The 17,015-nt window shown below is 30.3% G+C and overlaps 1 protein-coding gene across 3 annotated transcripts; it reads right to left on the bottom strand.

The window, feature by feature from the left end:
* Positions 1 to 5,270: 5,270 nt before the first annotated feature.
* On the bottom strand, positions 5,271 to 15,840 carry LOC130667101 (uncharacterized). Of its 3 annotated transcripts, none has more exons than XM_057468546.1 (8): positions 15,422 to 15,840; positions 14,912 to 15,265; positions 14,259 to 14,524; positions 13,996 to 14,185; positions 11,962 to 12,017; positions 11,418 to 11,584; positions 10,818 to 11,004; positions 5,271 to 6,374 (listed from the first exon to the last, which is right to left on the bottom strand). In XM_057468546.1, the coding sequence occupies exons 1-8, from the start codon at positions 15,621 to 15,623 to the stop codon at positions 5,970 to 5,972; spliced, it is 1,827 nt and encodes a 608-aa protein (XP_057324529.1). In that variant the 5' UTR covers positions 15,624 to 15,840; the 3' UTR covers positions 5,271 to 5,969. The 3 variants fall into 3 exon arrangements, with proteins under 3 accessions (XP_057324529.1, XP_057324528.1, XP_057324531.1); XM_057468545.1 differs by lacking the exon at positions 11,962 to 12,017 and adding an exon at positions 12,270 to 12,409 and having other exon boundaries at positions 15,422 to 15,826; XM_057468548.1 differs by lacking the exons at positions 11,962 to 12,017; positions 14,912 to 15,265 and adding an exon at positions 12,270 to 12,409 and having other exon boundaries at positions 15,422 to 15,820.
* Between the last annotated feature and the right edge of the window lie 1,175 nt (positions 15,841 to 17,015).

Genomic DNA, 17,015 nt, shown 5'->3' with positions numbered 1-17,015 from the left:
ACAGACACACCTGTTTCCTTTGAACAGACTTCATTTCGTAGGTAAATAGCACTGGTCTGTTTAGTCCATACAGACACGTCTGTTTAGTCCAAACAGACACACCTGTTTCCTTTGAACAGACTTTATTTTGTAGGTAAATAGCATTGGTCTGTTTAGTCCATACAGACACGTCTGTTTAGTCCATACAGACACGTCTGTTCAGTCCAAACAGACACATCTGGTTCCTTCGAACAGACTTTATTTTGTAGGTAAATAGCAATGGTCTGTTTAGTCCATACAGACACGTCTGTTTAGTCCATACAGACACGTCTGTTTAGTCCAAACAGACACATCTGTTTCCTTCGAACAGACTTTATTTTGTAGGTAAATAGCAATGGTCTGTTTAGTCCATACAGACACGTCTGTTTAGTCCATACAGACACGTCTGTTTAGTCCAAACAGACACATCTGTTTCCTTTGAACAGACTTTATTTCGTAGGTAAATAGCACTGGTCTGTTCAGTCCATACAGACACGTCTGTTTAGTCCAAACAGACACACCTGTTTCCTCTGAACAGACTTTATTTTGTAGGTAAATAGCACTGGTCTGTTTAGTCCATACAGACACGTCTGTTTAGTCCATACAGACACGTCTGTTTAGTCCAAACAGGCACTTCTGTTTAACCCAAACATACACTTCTGTTTCCTTCGAACAGACTTTATTTTGTAAGTTAATAGCACTTGTCTATTTAATCTATCCAGACACCTCTGTTTGCTTTGAACAGACTTTTTTATTTGTAGTTTCAAGTGCATTTGTCTGTTTCATTTAAACAGGCATACAAATTTAACCTAAATGCCTCACTTAGTTTTCTTTTTGCTTACCTATAAAACAATTTGTCGTACGGTTGTTTAGCAATCTGATTTTTTTATTTTTTTCTATATTTTCATTACAGCATTTAAATTTTTCGTAGCTCCATTTCATATTTGCATATTATTCAAACGATCCTCTGGCTTTTTTTCATCACATCGCTATCATTTTGAATTCGTCAAATAAAGCCGCGTTTCTTTCAGCAATAGGTTATTTGTCGCCACCTATTGTCTACTTCTGGAACTTATTTATCATATTTTCTGACGGTAAGCGTTTTATTCGGCATTTTGGCGATTCGGAATAATGCGACGCACCCGTTGGCCAACCTGCGAGTGAGGGGTACGAGGCTCGGCAATTTTCGAGAGACGTTCTCTTGGTTTTTGGCGTTTAGTCCAGTCGATGCGCACAAAAAAATAGTCAAAGATCATTTTTTCGGTGGGTAAAGATCGATTTTGAAAAATTTTTTTTTTAAAATACTAGAAAAAATATAAGGAAAAAAGTTACCATAAATTTGGAGGGTGATCATTTTTTTTTTTATAAAAAAATGAGATGTAAAATGAAATAATTCTAAAAGTATTGAGAAGTTATCGAGACAAACTAGTATCATTGTTTTTGGGATTTAATAACGAACAAAATGAATTTTGAACGAAGTCTCTACGATGAGTAGTTGCTGAGATAAAAATTATTAAAGCGCGAAAAACGAAAAAGCGCGTCATCTCGTCCGCGCGCGGATAAACAAAAGAGTGTAACTCGGCAGCAAATCGATATTTTAACAATTTTTTTTTTTATTCTCTTAGTAAATCATATATCAACCATAAAAAAATTTGGTAACTTCCAAAAAAATTTTTTCGAATTTAAAATTTAAAAAAAGTAAAAACCACTTTTTGTTAAATAAAAAATAATTAAAATGAACTAATGGATAATTTTGTTTGAACCATTACCCAAACAATTACGGGTAATGACAGTTAAAAAAAAATTTTTTTCATAAAAAAACCCGTTTTGAAAATTTTTGAAATTTATCAACAATTAAAAAAAAAATATATTTTTTTTGATACGACAGAAATTCATCTCGCGAAATTCTGAATCGAATGGTATATACGAATTTTTGTCGATTTCTTGCAATTTTTCCTTTATAATTTTCAATATAAGGACTTAAAAAAATTTCTTGCTACGGGACTTAAAAAAAATTGGACTTCGGATATCTTCGGGAATTGCTAGAGAGAGAAAGTAGGCATAAGACAGTAGTGTTTTTTTCTAACGGATTACGATTACTTTCTCTCTCTAGCAATTCCCGAAGATAAAATTTTTCAAAATCGATCTTTACCCACCGAAAAAATGATCTTTGACCATTTTTTCGTGCGCATCAACTGGACTAGTTCATCAGAGACGGACGCACTTCCCCCACTGATATATATATATATATATACTACTATAAAATTATACATCCAACATCGCCATTTGCCAAGAGCTTATAAGCCCACTGGTGAGTGGAAGCTTATTCTGGTTATTATAAATTACTGTGGACTATTGGAGGATTTGGTTTTGGAAGTGGACTTGGGACCTGGTGACGGAGGATTGGGTTCGAGGAGGCTAGAGGACCAGAGGAATTTATTGGAGTCTTGTTGAAGAGGATCGGCGGAGGTCACGGGATAGTTGTTGGAGTAAGAGTGCTGAAGTGAGTGGAGTTTACTTTGAGTAAAATTGTTAATAGAGTCATTATAAAATTGTTAATGGAGTCATTGTAAAATTGTTAATAGAGTCATTGTAAAATTGTTAATAGAGTCATTATAAAATTTGTTAAAATAGAGTCACTTATAATATTACAATAGTAGAGTCAGTATAAATCTTTTCAAAGTCAAATTGTCGAGTCAAATTCATCATTCATTCTAATTTATTGTTCACCTGTCATTTATAAAATTTTGTAAGACGACCCGTCTTGAATAAATGCCAGACTTATTAATTTTCTATAAATTACATATTAATCATTTCTAAACATTTCCCTCTACAAGTATAAGCTTCAGCGAATTTTCTCTCTCTTAAACTTTTATTTTTCACTGCGTGGTCCAGTCGGGGTTTACCCTCACCTGGAGATACTGAGACAGTCAGACAGGCTCGCAGAACGCCTCAAGTTTTGCATATGTGTGGGACACTTATTATATTGGGACCACAATCTAAACCAATATAATAAGCACATCCATTACAACATAATCAGAACTAAAAATTTAAAAACCGCATGTTCATTAATGATTTTCGATTTTTAAATTTTCAAACTTTAGCATAAAATGTAACTTGTTAGAGCTTAAAAGACTCATGAAAAAACAATTGCATTCAAAAGCATTTTCGAGCTCGAAGAGATCGAAAATGTATTCACACTAATGTTTTCGAGCAAAGAGCTCGACAACAGCGGGAAGTTTTAGGGCTGGCCCACAGGGCCAACCGACGCCCAGAATTTTTTTCTTGGCTTAACCCTTTAGAGTTTGACCTTGAAACCCCACTCTTCGAACTGGCGGAGCCCGATAGAATTAGAAAGAGCGCGAAGCAAATGTGACAGGGCCGTATTATAAGAGAAAAAATTTCACCTAAGCGGGAATTAAAAATTATTTTATTTTTTATTTTTAATTTATAAAATAATAAATATCAAAGGACTTAAATTCAAAGTAAGAACAACATTTGGTTTCATTATAAATATAGTTAAGTAATATTGCAATTACATAGCAATGTATAAAATTTTCTTAAATTTTTCTAACCTTACATTCGGAGACTATTTCCTCACGTCAACAATACTAACCACGGCACTGTCGATGAACGCAGTGCGAGATTCAAACGAGTGGAAGGATACTCACAGGTACACTACTACTCTCACATGTCACTCATATATGCTCACGGGACTCTTTCGCGCTCTCCCCACTAGTCTCACACGGAGACGTTTCGAGATCCTCTGACTCTAAAGGGTTAAGCAACTTTTGTTTTCTTGGTCGGAGCATACGGAAATACTTGCGTGAAAAGTATAGTACTTATTCCGAGAAATTTTATTTTCTTTAAACTAAAAAATGCAATATTGTTACAAAAAAAATACCTCTTACTTTAAGTAATATAAACTCTTGAAACAAGTGAAAATTTTTTGATTTAAGGATGTATGAGCGAGGGCGTGGGGGAACCGTGAATATTGAAGAGTGGGGATGGGCGGGGATGGTTGCGGGGTGAGGTAACGGAAAGTACCACGTGACGTCTAGTGTACATTTGACAACACAGCTTTATGGTTATTTTCTACCGCTAATATTTGAATGTTTTTAAAAAATGACAGAGCTCTTGAAACGCTATAAAAATGGTCAGTTTCGTAAGAAACGACCCTTACAGCTAGAAAGTGATCAATCTTTCGCAAATAAAAAGAAAAAAACTGAAAAAATATGTGTTTCCAACCCAGGTATGTATTTGTAACAGTAATACTAAAACTTGAGGAAATTCAAAATAAATAAAATAATTTTTTTAACTATAATTATTTATGATTACCACAGTTTTTTTGTATTGCGCAACTTAATAATTAAACAATAATTATTGCCAAGTGTCAATTTTAAAAACTGTCATGCATGTATTTTTTTGTTTAATTTTAATTATTGAAAATTCATTTATTTATTATTTTTAATAATATAAATATTAATATAAACGTCACTGCGTTTGTCAATGTGTCATGTTATTTTTATTTTTAAATCTAAAAGTGAGGTTATATTTACATCCGTGTTTAATATTTTCTACACCAGCTTTTTGTGGCGCTCATAATAAAAGTGAAACGTTGCCAAGTCTTATGTCATGGCGAGAAAAAATTAATAAACTTAATTTATTTAAATTTCATTTTAATTTTGCTCTTTAGGATGCACCGTTGCATAGTGTTTTTATGATTTTATTAAATTACTATAAGTATCAACTTTCTTATTTATAGTTTTTTTTCACATGAAAAATACTTTAGCATATTTATATTTGATGCTTTAGTGTCAAGACTACCCGTTTCTCCATAAGAGCAATGTATTTTATCTCAATTTTTAATAATTATTTTCTTAAAAATTTGCCCCGTTACCTATGCTGAAATTTTGACAGCAAATTCTTTCGGTATAAATCTATCATTAAAAAAATTTTGAGGGTTTAAATTACATATTGTTGTCACGCTCATACATCCTTAAGCGTAAAAATATGTTGACATGAAAAAAAACATTTCGATTTAAGATAAAAATTTGAAGATGATTGTTTACTTGGTGCAAGTAAATTATTATTTTCCGAATCGATCCAAAAAAATTTCTTGAATGAAGAAAATTTTTCTTGATTCCAGTTAACTTTTTTCTGTGTATAAGAAATATACTATAAAAGAAGAGGAATCGGATAATATTAAATCTACGTTAAAAGTATTTGCAAAAAAAATGAATAAATAATCGTTACACTCTTTAAAATTGTGTAATTTATTTAAATTTTAACAGATTGATGATAATATTAAATATTTGCAACAATAATGGAAGGTTTTAATAGCTATGGGCATTGATACATTCCACTATATAACTATAAACTTTCATAACTATCTTACTCTTCTACTGTTATAATTATTATTATTTTAATTTGAATATTAAGACGGTGATCTCAACTTGAACATTACATATTTCTTGTAAAAAAATTTTCAGCCTTCTGAAAAAAATGTTAAATTTGGCCATAAAGTATCTTAAACGGCAAATAACTTTTTTTTATTCATTTTTCATTTTTTTTTTTTTTTCTTTTTTTTGTTTCAATCGATTTTACGGTCTTTGATAATTATCAAATAAATATTTTCAACAGAAAGCTAATTAGATTAAATACTTTTCATCATGTCATGCAAAACAATTTTTTTCGAACACTAAATTTATTCGAAGTTTTTTTTTATTTAATTCAAGAAGAATATAATCAATATAAAAATTTAATCAATTTCTTAAACTAACTATGATATTGATGCTTGATTTTTGTGAGCGTCAGTAATTTTATATCACTATAGTAATTACTTGGTTTAAATGACTTCGAACGATCTGTACAAAAGTGAATAACCTAATGTACATTATCGATTTTCTATGGCTTTTGAGTGATTTGTGGTTAGTAATTATTAAATTAATTTAAAATAACATAGTAGCTTTAGATGATATTTTTTTACTGTTATCATCATTAACATTACCATCATCATTATCGTTATTATCATTGTCATTGTTGTCATCATTATCATTGTCAACATCTTCTTCATGACTAACATCTTCATCATCCTCCTCTTTATCATCATCATCATTATCATTATCACTATCACCATTGTCATCATTGTCTCCTTCATCTACATCTTCATCTTTATCTATGTATTCATTTTCTTTAATTTTTTTATTTAACATATTTTTTGATTTAGTAATTGCAATTTTATCATTATTTAAATCAACTTGTTTGCTTTTATCAAGAGCTTTATAATTTTCAGGTACAATCTTGACAATTTTTTCTTTATATTCGTCAAATTTGCCATTGATTTCCTTGGAGTTCTATGAAAATAACAAAAAACATATAAATATATGTATAGTTATGAAACAGAAAAAACAACAATTTATTTTTCTTATGATAAGTCTGATAGTTTCGCCGGAAAAATAAAAAGATTTCCAACTTGAATTAGTCTATTCGATCTATTGATTGGTTAACGAGTTAAAAATACTCAAAGTTAAAAATAAAATTTTCCCGTGTTATTTAAATGAGAAATCAATTTTTTCAATGAGCTAGGTCTGTAATCGACATAGAATTTTTAACTTCCCGCTAAGAAAATCGACGATTTTAGAAAAATTGGGAAGTTATTATTTTCACCCCGATTTTCGAAAGTCGAGTTTTCATCAGATGTCGACGTTTTGAGGTCCTAGGAAGCTATTCTGACTATTTTCAGAATGATGTCCGAGTGTGTCCGAGTGTGTGTGTGTGTGTGTGTGTGTGTGTGTGTCTGTGTGTGTGTGTGGATGTAAGCCTCTCATATCGTTTTGATGAATGAACTGATTTAGATGGTTCTTGCGGCATTCGAAAGGTATCTTCTGAACTTAGATTATCAAAAAAAATTTAGACCATTTAGTCAAATAACTTCTGAGATATTTAAGAAATACGAAAAAAAAAAAATTTTTTTTTTCGTTTTTTTTTTGATATTTTGAAAACTGTTGGATCGATCAATTCCAAAATCTAATCAGCTCTAGAACTCGATAAAAGCTTTCGATCGTCACTAAGAATGTCTCAATCAGATAATCCGTTCAAAAGATATCGTCGAGGAAAGAAACATTAGAAAACGGTTTTATGCAAATATCGTCGAAACGACTAAACCAATCATTCCCAAAATTTTATCAGCTCTAGACCTCAATAAAACGCGCCATTGCCACCCCAACCGTCTTAATCGGATAATCCGTTCGAGAGATATCGTCGACGAAAGAATGAAAAAAAATCGTTTTTTTTCGTTTTTCGTGAATATTTCGGAAACTATCGAATCGATCAATTCAAAAATCTAATCAGCTCTAGAACTCGATAAAAGCTTTCAATTGCTACCTCAACCGTCTCAATCGGTTAATTCTTTCGCGGGATATCGTGGGGAAAGAATTGGTAAAAAACGGTTTATTCGAAAACAATGGAATACAAACGTATTTTCGAGCTCGTAGAGCTCGAAAATGTACTCACAACAATGTTAACGAGCTCAAGGAGCTCAAAAACAGCGGAAAGTTTTAGGGCTGGCCCGCAGGGTCAACCGATAGACAGATTTTTTTTTTTCTATTTTGATGCACATCTTGTAGGAAATTTAATTTTTTACAAAAAAGTTTTGAAATAGTTTTATAGTAATCCTAACGGGTAAAAAGTTATCGGGCTTTGAATACCCGCAACCCCGGGAAAAAATGATCAGACCTGATCAGACATGAACAGGCACGAGTCTTCAGGCCTGATCAGACATGAAAAATGACCATGCCTGACCAGGCCTGATCAGACATGTTCAGGTCTGATCAGGTATGTTCATGTCTGTTCATGCCCATCCGGGTAAAAAAATTATATATAAACAATGGCCCTATATAATTATATATAATTATGTATAACTATATTCAATTATACATGTATATAATTGTTGCTATAAAAATAAAAAAATAGAAATTCGGGTGTGTGCAGGATTGGAACCGTGGACCTTGCGCTCGAAAGTGTAACTCGCTACCCACTGACCTAAGAGATTTAGTTGAAAAGTAAGTTTCGTATGAACTTCAAGTAATAAAAATCTTATACGTGATAGATTTTTGGTCAACAAAATTTTAGATCTATGAGCAGACATGAACAGCCATGAACAGACATGAACATACATGACCAGGCATGAACAGGCATGGACAGGTATGATCAGGCCTGAGCGTATTTAACGCTTCAGACATGAACAGGCATGAACAGACATGGACAGGTATGATCAGGCATGAGCGTATTTAACGCTTCAGACATGAATAGATATGAACAGCCATGAACAGACATGACCGGGCATGAACAGGCATGATCAGACCTGACTGTATTTAACGCTTCAGACATGAACAGACATGAACAGGCATGGACAGGTATGATCATTTTTTCCCGGGACGAAAGAAAATTTGACCAGACATGACTTTAGAACTTACTTTGTATTACGATAGATTTAATTATGTAATTTATATTTTTTCTATGTGCAAAAAATAAAATTAGATAAACAGACGTAAATACTTGCTTGCTCTTAAAAATTATTCATGATTCAGCGTTTTTAATTTAAAAAAAATGTCTTTATTACATTATAAATATAGTTTAATAAATAATTTAATAAATTTATAAACAAATCCTGCAGTCACTAAAAATTTGCTCTAGAAAGCTAAAAATTATTTCAGATTCATAGAAATTTAATTAAGTATCCATAAGTAACGTCAATTACTGCAAACCGTTGCTTTATGACTTTCCTCATTAGAATTTACTTAGTTGCGGGTATTCAAGGCCCGATAACTTTTTACCCATTAGAATTACGATAAAACTATATCAGAGCTTTTTTGCAGAGAATTAAATTTCCAATAAGTTTATGTGGATCAAAATAGAAAAAAAAACTTTTTCGTAGTTTTAACTGATGAAAGCGGAAAAAAAATTTTTTTAAATGCTATTTGTATGGGAAAAAAAATACATGATTGCGCGCCTCGTAAAATTGAAATATCACGCTGGCCTTTTGCGAGAATTGTTTTTACACTTTAGAGAAACTTTTGAGATGATAGCACTTGAAAACAAAAAAAAAATCTTTATTTTGGACCACTCTAACCTACATACAAATATTTTTTAACGAGTGGTATTTTTGGAACCTACTCAAATTATTATGATAGGTTATGGCAAAATTCCTTGAAAAATTAACCACGAGGAGGAACAAAATATTTAATTTTTAGAAAAATTTACCCAAAAAATTATAGAAAAGTTTTGAACAATTTTACGATAAAATTAAATATTGCCCCTATAATATATAAATGTCCCTATAAAAGTCCCTATACCTGCTCATTTTTCATTGGAGTGAGATTAAGTCACTCAATATAAATTAATAAATAAAATGAAAAACCGTATTTTCTTTTTTTATAGTTATTTTTTGAAGTTTCGAGTATTAGAATAAAATTTTAGTTTGAAGAATAATGTTAATAATTAATTATTATTAATTTTTTAAATAAGGTCCTTGAGTATACCCATAGTCGCTCACTAAAAGTTTTGATGTACCATTACTCGATCAACACATGGCCCTATAGTAGCTCACAGACAATATCAATTAAACTATGATAAGTTTATTGATTTGAAAAATAATTTATAAATTATACTACTTTATTCTTTCATTATATAAAATTTCATGAATTTTGAAAATGTATTTATTGTCATCCCAACAAGAGAATGCACCTCGGGTATCGTCGGTTTTTACTCCCACTCTGGGTGTTTTATGTGTTAAATGTTCTCCCACTTTTCTGTGCGCATGCGCAATTCATAAATGTTCGGTGGTAGGGGCAATTTCCGAGGTGTATTCTCTTACTGGGACCACTTTAATAAGACATAGTTATAACAATTCTTAAAAAATTTGACGTAACCTAAATTTAATCTAACGAATGAACGTTGAAGTAAAAAATGCCCGGCTGAGCGCGATTTTAAAAACAGTTATTTAATTTAAATTTATAATTTATTATAAAATAATTTGATTCATCATATTTTAATATATTTAGATTCACAAATAATTATTTATCAATATTAATACTTTTAGTTGTAATTTTTTTTTATAAAAATTATAAATAACGCCTTAGACAGTTAAAGTGAGCGACTAATGGTACCGAGCGGGTATGGTATATGGGCTTTTACCTTAGGGAACATCCATAAATTACGTAACACATTTTAAGGGGGGGGGGGGTTTCAATTTGTTATGCATTGTTACGTTGAGCCCAAAAGAAATGAACGTTAATTTTTCATAATATTACTTCTTTAATTTATAAACTAAATATGTAGCAATTGTTTTGTGCAATAAATTCAAATTTAAATAATTCAAGACCTTTTTCTGTTGAGACACAATGATTATGTTACGTAACAAATCCTTTAGGGGTAGGGGGGTCTGGTAATTTATTACGATTTGTTACATACCAGGGGGGGGGGAGTCTAAAAAATCTTAAAAATGTGTTACGTAATTTATGAATGTTCCTTTATGTGCTAGTTAAGGAATTAAAATTCAAATTAATATCCAAGAACCAAATCATAAAAAATTGTTTTTTTTTGTTTTTTTAACACACTTAAACTTTTTTATAACTAATCATTTGAAGCAGTGGAGCCGGAAGTAATGGTTAATAAAACAATGTAAGAAAATTAACAAAACCGTTAGGCGATATAATTAGATAAATAAAAGAATCACCGAGAAATACTACGCTCAGTAGATTCATTTGAGACTGATGATAATTCTAATACTTTCTTACAGCTGCAATTTGGTCGAGACTGATGAGAGATAGCGTCATTTTCCCGGATAGAACAACTGGGGCTCCAGCATTCTCTTCTAAATTTTCAGTTTGTGTTTTGGAATCCGTAACTAGAAGTTCGCATTGCGACGGAAGTGCACCTTCTAGATAAATCGGCTTAGGTGGTGTTTTCTCACGCTCCAAATGACTAAATAACAATAACAATAAATACATATTATTAAATTATATTTACTTTATATCATTTATCACATAAATTTTTAATTATCGTTTTCAATTAATAATTTACTTATTAATTTATAAATATGAAATGAAACAGTATTGATAAAATAAAAAAAAATATACTATTTCAAAACTTTCATGTTATTAATTTTGAAAAATTACAAGCAGTAAAAAACAATGTACTGTCACACGTGCAAGTATAGAATTTATTTCTTAAAATGTAAAAAAAAAAATATACAAATTACGCGGACTATTGTGATATTTACAACTATCCTCACTTAGTAACTCCAATTAGATCCTAGTATTTTTGATATATAGACATCAATATAAATTTTTAGTTAACCATAAGAAATTTGAATTTATCTAATAATTATTATTTACTTGAGTGAATGAGTAGTAGTTGGTGTTGATGGTCTACTTATTTTTTGTCCACCTTCACAATTTGCAGTCATTTCCATCCCTATGACTTTCACAGTAGGTGATGATCTATCTAATTCTTCTATTCCATTTCTACCAATACTGCAACAACTGCTATCCATACATTCTCCCTGTAATTACAAATATTTATTTATAATTTATTAAATTTTGAAACAATTATTTATTTATTATGATATTTGTATTAAAAAAAAAATAAAATAAAGATACAAAGAGCTAATAAATATAATTATTATTTATTAAAAATAATAATTACAGAATATGTCCAAAAAAATTTACGTATAATGTTTTTTTTTATTTTAATTGTCTCCATGTAAATACAAAAATAAGCTTATGTTTAGTTGATTATTATAAATAAAACTACAAATATTAATAATTGCTAAAAGTAATTTAAAAAAAAACACACACACACACACAAAATCTAAAAAGCCTTTTATTTAGATAAAATGGACTTCCGATTATTAATAATTATCGGCGAAAAGAACGATACCTTCAAATGAAGGGTTTCAACTGCCGGATCATTGGACTTTGGAGGCCCATCTATTACTTAAAATATAAAATAATATACTTTTCAAGTCATTATTGAAAATGAATTCAAATGACAATAATAACAATAACGTATTAACTATTTAATAAAATAAATAATTTTATTACTGATTTAAGTGATAATCGCGGGTCACAGGATAGGAGAAGCATAAAATAAACACAGCAGAGTGCCACCTACGTTTTTAAAATAACTAAAAATAAAAAATAAAATAAAAATGATAACATGAACTCTATCAAATGTGTCTGATAAACCTGTGTATCTTGCTGTGAGTTTGGATTTTGTGCAACTGTACGAGATAGGTTGCCCATTTGAACGACAATTCTTTCCATCGCTGCTTCTGTGTCGGCCAATCGTTGAATTAATTGATCTACCTCTATGTCCCCTGCAGCTTCTAGTGTCCAGCATGTGCAACATTACCACACTAATTCAGAACATTAACTCACGTGCAATTTTATTACGATTATTATTATCACAATTTATTATATTATATGATACTTCTTTTTTTGCTGTTTTGATACACGCTGAAAAAAAAATGCTAACTATCACCATTTTGTAATAGGGAATGATTACCATCTGTATGTGATGATCATTATCATGCTTTCATGTTAACTATTTGTTTCTCATATAGTGATAATTACTATTGCCGATAGTAATAGTTACCATCTCGATAGTAATATTTCTTATGTCCGAAAAGTTTTGTAATTTTGCCTTCTAAGATAGTAATGATTATCATCACGGATAAGAATGCTTACCAACTCCGATAGTAATAGTTAACATAAAAGCATGACAATGATTATCACATACAGATGGTAATCATTCCTTATTACAAGATGGTGATAGTTAGCATTTTTTTTCAGCGTGTATACGTATGCTGTTAAATTTATATATGTGCGCATCAGCGCTTTCTTATCTTTAATTAAAATTAATTATTACTTTCATCATTGCAAAATACACGTTGTGATAAGTGACACGATAATGTGTAATAAATTACATAAAATATTATAACAGGGTAAAATGAAGTTTAAATTTGGCGCCTCTCTCTCTCTCGAAACACTCTCTTAACTGGTCCCAACTTCGGAGCAACAGAACACTGTGAAAAGCAGAATTATGAAAAAGCCCGGGAATCGAGGATGAGCTTTATTCTTGCCAGTGAGCTCAAAAGCGCAACAACTCACATCTCCAGTAATTAATAAAGATATACACAAAATGAAATCCGTGAGAGAGTTCGATCCACCACGTGTTGCCATGAGTATCCAATCTTCTTGTTGGTGAATAACATTGAAAACCTGCAACGGTGATCTAAAAACCTGCCTTGGTCAGAGCCCCACATCTACGACGCCATGGCCGTCACCTAGAGAACCGTGAGCTCCAGGACAACTGTAAACCTAGCTCCAGTAATACACAGATAAGTGCTATGAGACGTTACGTTGTGTTGAATAAAGATACACCGAAAAGAGAGAAAAAGAGATAAGAATTGTGTAGTTTTTATTAAAATAAAAGATCGATAGAGCGTTGATTACTAAAAGAAGCCCTTAGTTTATATCGAGTCATAAATAAGAATTTTACTAATATTGTGAAGGTTTACGATCGTATAAATGAATAAAATCTAACTCTAAATTAATTAACTAATAAATTTAGTCTCCTAGCTTACAAATTCCCATCCTAGTCATTCTAAACCAGGTGCTGGGGTATGCACCTGGCACCTCCTCGAATGTTACAACCTAAGTTTAACCAAGAGTAGCTCTCGAGGCAGCTAGCTGCTCCAGGAGTAGAGGCCTGGCGAATTCCTCTACTGGCGCCCCGGGTTATAAAAAAACCTTAAATTTAAACTTAACACCACCCTTCGAGGTATACCTTTTGCTCGAGGTCGAGTCCGGTAAATCTCGCCAATAGATACCCCGAGAATCGACCGAAGTTTACCGTGAAAATATATTAAAGTGATAATAAAATATAAAAATATAAATATTTTATACTTACGTTGTTTTAATTCTTCAATGGTTGGGATACGTCGAATGGATTCGGGTGATTTTTCTTTACGATAATAAGGCATACCAGTCATAGCTGTTGTTAATATTTTTGGATTAAAAACTCGGTCACGAAATTCTCTTTCAGCTTCAGCATTTGTATATTCAGGATAAATTTCATTGTTTGAATTTTTTCTCAATATCTGTAAAAATAAATAAAAAAATAAAAATAAACAGAAACATTTATTTTATTTTAATAAACAAATTTAAATATACCTTGGAGATTGTATAGAGAAAAAATAACAAAATTCCTACGGTATAAAGTGGCATAATAATTCCCATACTGCTACCTCCAGTATGAGGTGTTATTACACGACCTGGACCACCCATTGGTGGTCTCATTTTTTGTACAACTACTTGTTCAGGTCTTCCTTCAACTCTTGGTACAATATGTGAAGAAGGTATTGCTCTACCACGTTCTCTCATTGCTGGATGTAAACCTCCCGCATGAGGAGGTATACGACGTTCCTGTTTGATTGGTGCTAAAAAATAACAAAATTATTTTAATGAATTCATGAACTTTAAAAAATTATTTATAAATTTAAAACTCAAATGAATTATCAAGTACTTAAGTATTAATAAGTATTTTTTGTAAATAAAAAATCATCAGTAATTTTAGGAAACTGTTCGCCGTATAATGTAGACTTTTTGGCAATATACCAAAATTTACTGAAAAACTTGAGCTAGCACTCCATGAATATATATATTGACCTTTTCAAAGGTCGAATACTTTGAATTTTATTTAATATTAGTTTACAAAAATAATTAATAATAAAATATTTATTTTGTAGTAAGCTTGTTACACATTATTAAAGTATGTAAGTAGTTAGATGAGTTAAGCAAACAACACACATAATATAAGCTCTTACTATGTGACATTAAAATATGATATCTTATAAGATGTGGCGTTCCTAAACGTGATATGGATACTCCAAAATTAATTTTAAGACATAATGAACTATTGAATGACCGAATTTCTTCAAGAACTTGTTTATATGTTTTTCCTAATTTTTCTTCTTCAGCCAAAAATGATGACAAGTCAATACCACAACGAGATAGTACTTGTTCACGACAAAAATTTATACTTTGGGGTGATAATTTATTTATATTTACAATATCCCTTACTCGTGGATCAGCTTGATGATAATTTAATATATTTTTACACATTTCTTGTAAAATATCCACTGCATTGACATCAGTTTCGAATATTAAATCACAGCATACTAAACAATTAATTTTAATATACAAATAATTTTATTATTTAAGATTAAAATTTTTTTTTTCAATTATTCCTCGTCATTTTAGTTTTGAAAGTATATAATAATTAATATATATATACATATATATCCATGTTGAAATTGTGAATAAAATAAACTCACCAGATCCATCAATAGGTGAATGAACGGTATTGGCAGGCCCATTAAGCATAGGATAAAAAATTTTCGGCCATAATATAGCAAAACAACCAGCAACAACTGCTAAAACAAATATTGTTTTTCGTGGACCGAAATCACTTTCACTAGAAATTTTATTTCGTACTGTGTCGTTCGCTATTCGCTGATAATTTCGTGTTCTTTCCATTGTTATTTATTATTATTATTAATAAACTTATTTTATATATTTTTTTTATTTATTATATTGTTCGCTATATTTTCGAAGTAGCAGCATCCAGGGACACTACTCACCACTGATAATAGTAAGCGACGAGAGAATATAGATCATCAGGCTTTTGCTATTTTTGTCAATAGAGAGCAAGGTCGTCACGCTCATATTTTGAACCCCCGAACATCCGAGTAGCTTTAAAAATTTTTTTTTTAATTTTTCTATTTATTTTCAGTATACCAAAAAAATTGTTCAAATATTATAACGTTTATAGAAAAATTATTTGTTTATAATGCGTAATGAAAAATATACTACTTGCAATAATTAAAATAAATTTTTAATGTTTTTGTATAAAAAAAAAAAAATAAATAAATAAAAAAATGCCATCTGGCAGCCAGAATAAAAGGTAGATGTTTCGAAAATATTTGGTAAAAATTATTTTTAAAATTAAGTTCCAATTAGAAATTTAAAAATAATTTTTCTTAAATTATTGTGTCAATTTATAACATTTTATCACCTTTTTTTAAACATATGTAAATTATTTAAATGAAGAATATTTTTTTTTCGTTTAATATCTATAGTTATTCCTACAAAATAAAATCGATTGTTTTATGTAGAAAAGTCGATTATTTCCAATCATGCGTTTTGAGATATCGATCCTAAAACTGAGTTCGATATCGGTTGTAAACAACATGGCGAATATCATTGGATTATAAAATTATATATAGTTTTGAAAACTATTAAAACACGGTTATATATTTATGATTATATTCATGATAAGTCAACCTGGTTCTCATAAAACTTAATGATTAATGAAATCCATACTTTAAAAAATGTAGCAGTGAGATTAAAAAATGATTTTATAAGCCAAAAAATAAAACTATTAGAACGAGATTATAATGTGTATTGCATAATTTAGCAGCAGTTAAAAGATACTTTTTACGGAAATTATCTATCAGTTTTATTTTTAATAGTATGTCAACTATTCAATCATTTTTTTGATTTTATCCGAACATTCAATATCAAATTATTGGAAGAAATAATAAAAACTTTAAGTTTAAGATTATTTTTACAGGAATCGTCTATGAGTTTTAGTTTTAAAGTCATATGAAATTTAATAGGGAATAAAAATTGATTGTTTTTTTAAAATCGTGAAAATCTGAAAAACCCATAACTTCTAAACTAATCAACCGATTAGACCCATCTTCCAACTTGATCAAGATAATTACACATAAAATGAGTGTGAAAATTTTCATTAGGATCCGATGAGAATTCTAGGCGCAATTGTGACCTCAAAATTGGTTGTATTACACATATATATGTATAGTGATCCCTCTCTACAATTCCAAACTCGGGGCTAAAATTTTAAGA

This window comes from Microplitis mediator, chromosome 4 (genome assembly GCF_029852145.1).
Source record: "Microplitis mediator isolate UGA2020A chromosome 4, iyMicMedi2.1, whole genome shotgun sequence".
Taxonomy (NCBI): domain Eukaryota; kingdom Metazoa; phylum Arthropoda; class Insecta; order Hymenoptera; family Braconidae; genus Microplitis; species Microplitis mediator.
Note: the sequence above shows the minus strand (reverse complement) of the source record. Positions and strands in the feature narration are given on the sequence as shown.

Coding starts and splice junctions, on each gene's coding strand:
- LOC130667101 (XM_057468545.1), bottom strand. CDS start 15,623: ATGGAAAGAACACGAAATTATCAGCGAATAGCGAACGACACAGTACGA. Junction 14,525..14,911: donor TCATATTTTAATGTCACATA/GTAAGAGCTTAT, acceptor GTTATTTTTTAG/CACCAATCAAACAGGAACGT. Junction 14,186..14,258: donor TTCTCTATACAATCTCCAAG/GTATATTTAAAT, acceptor TTATTTTTACAG/ATATTGAGAAAAAATTCAAA.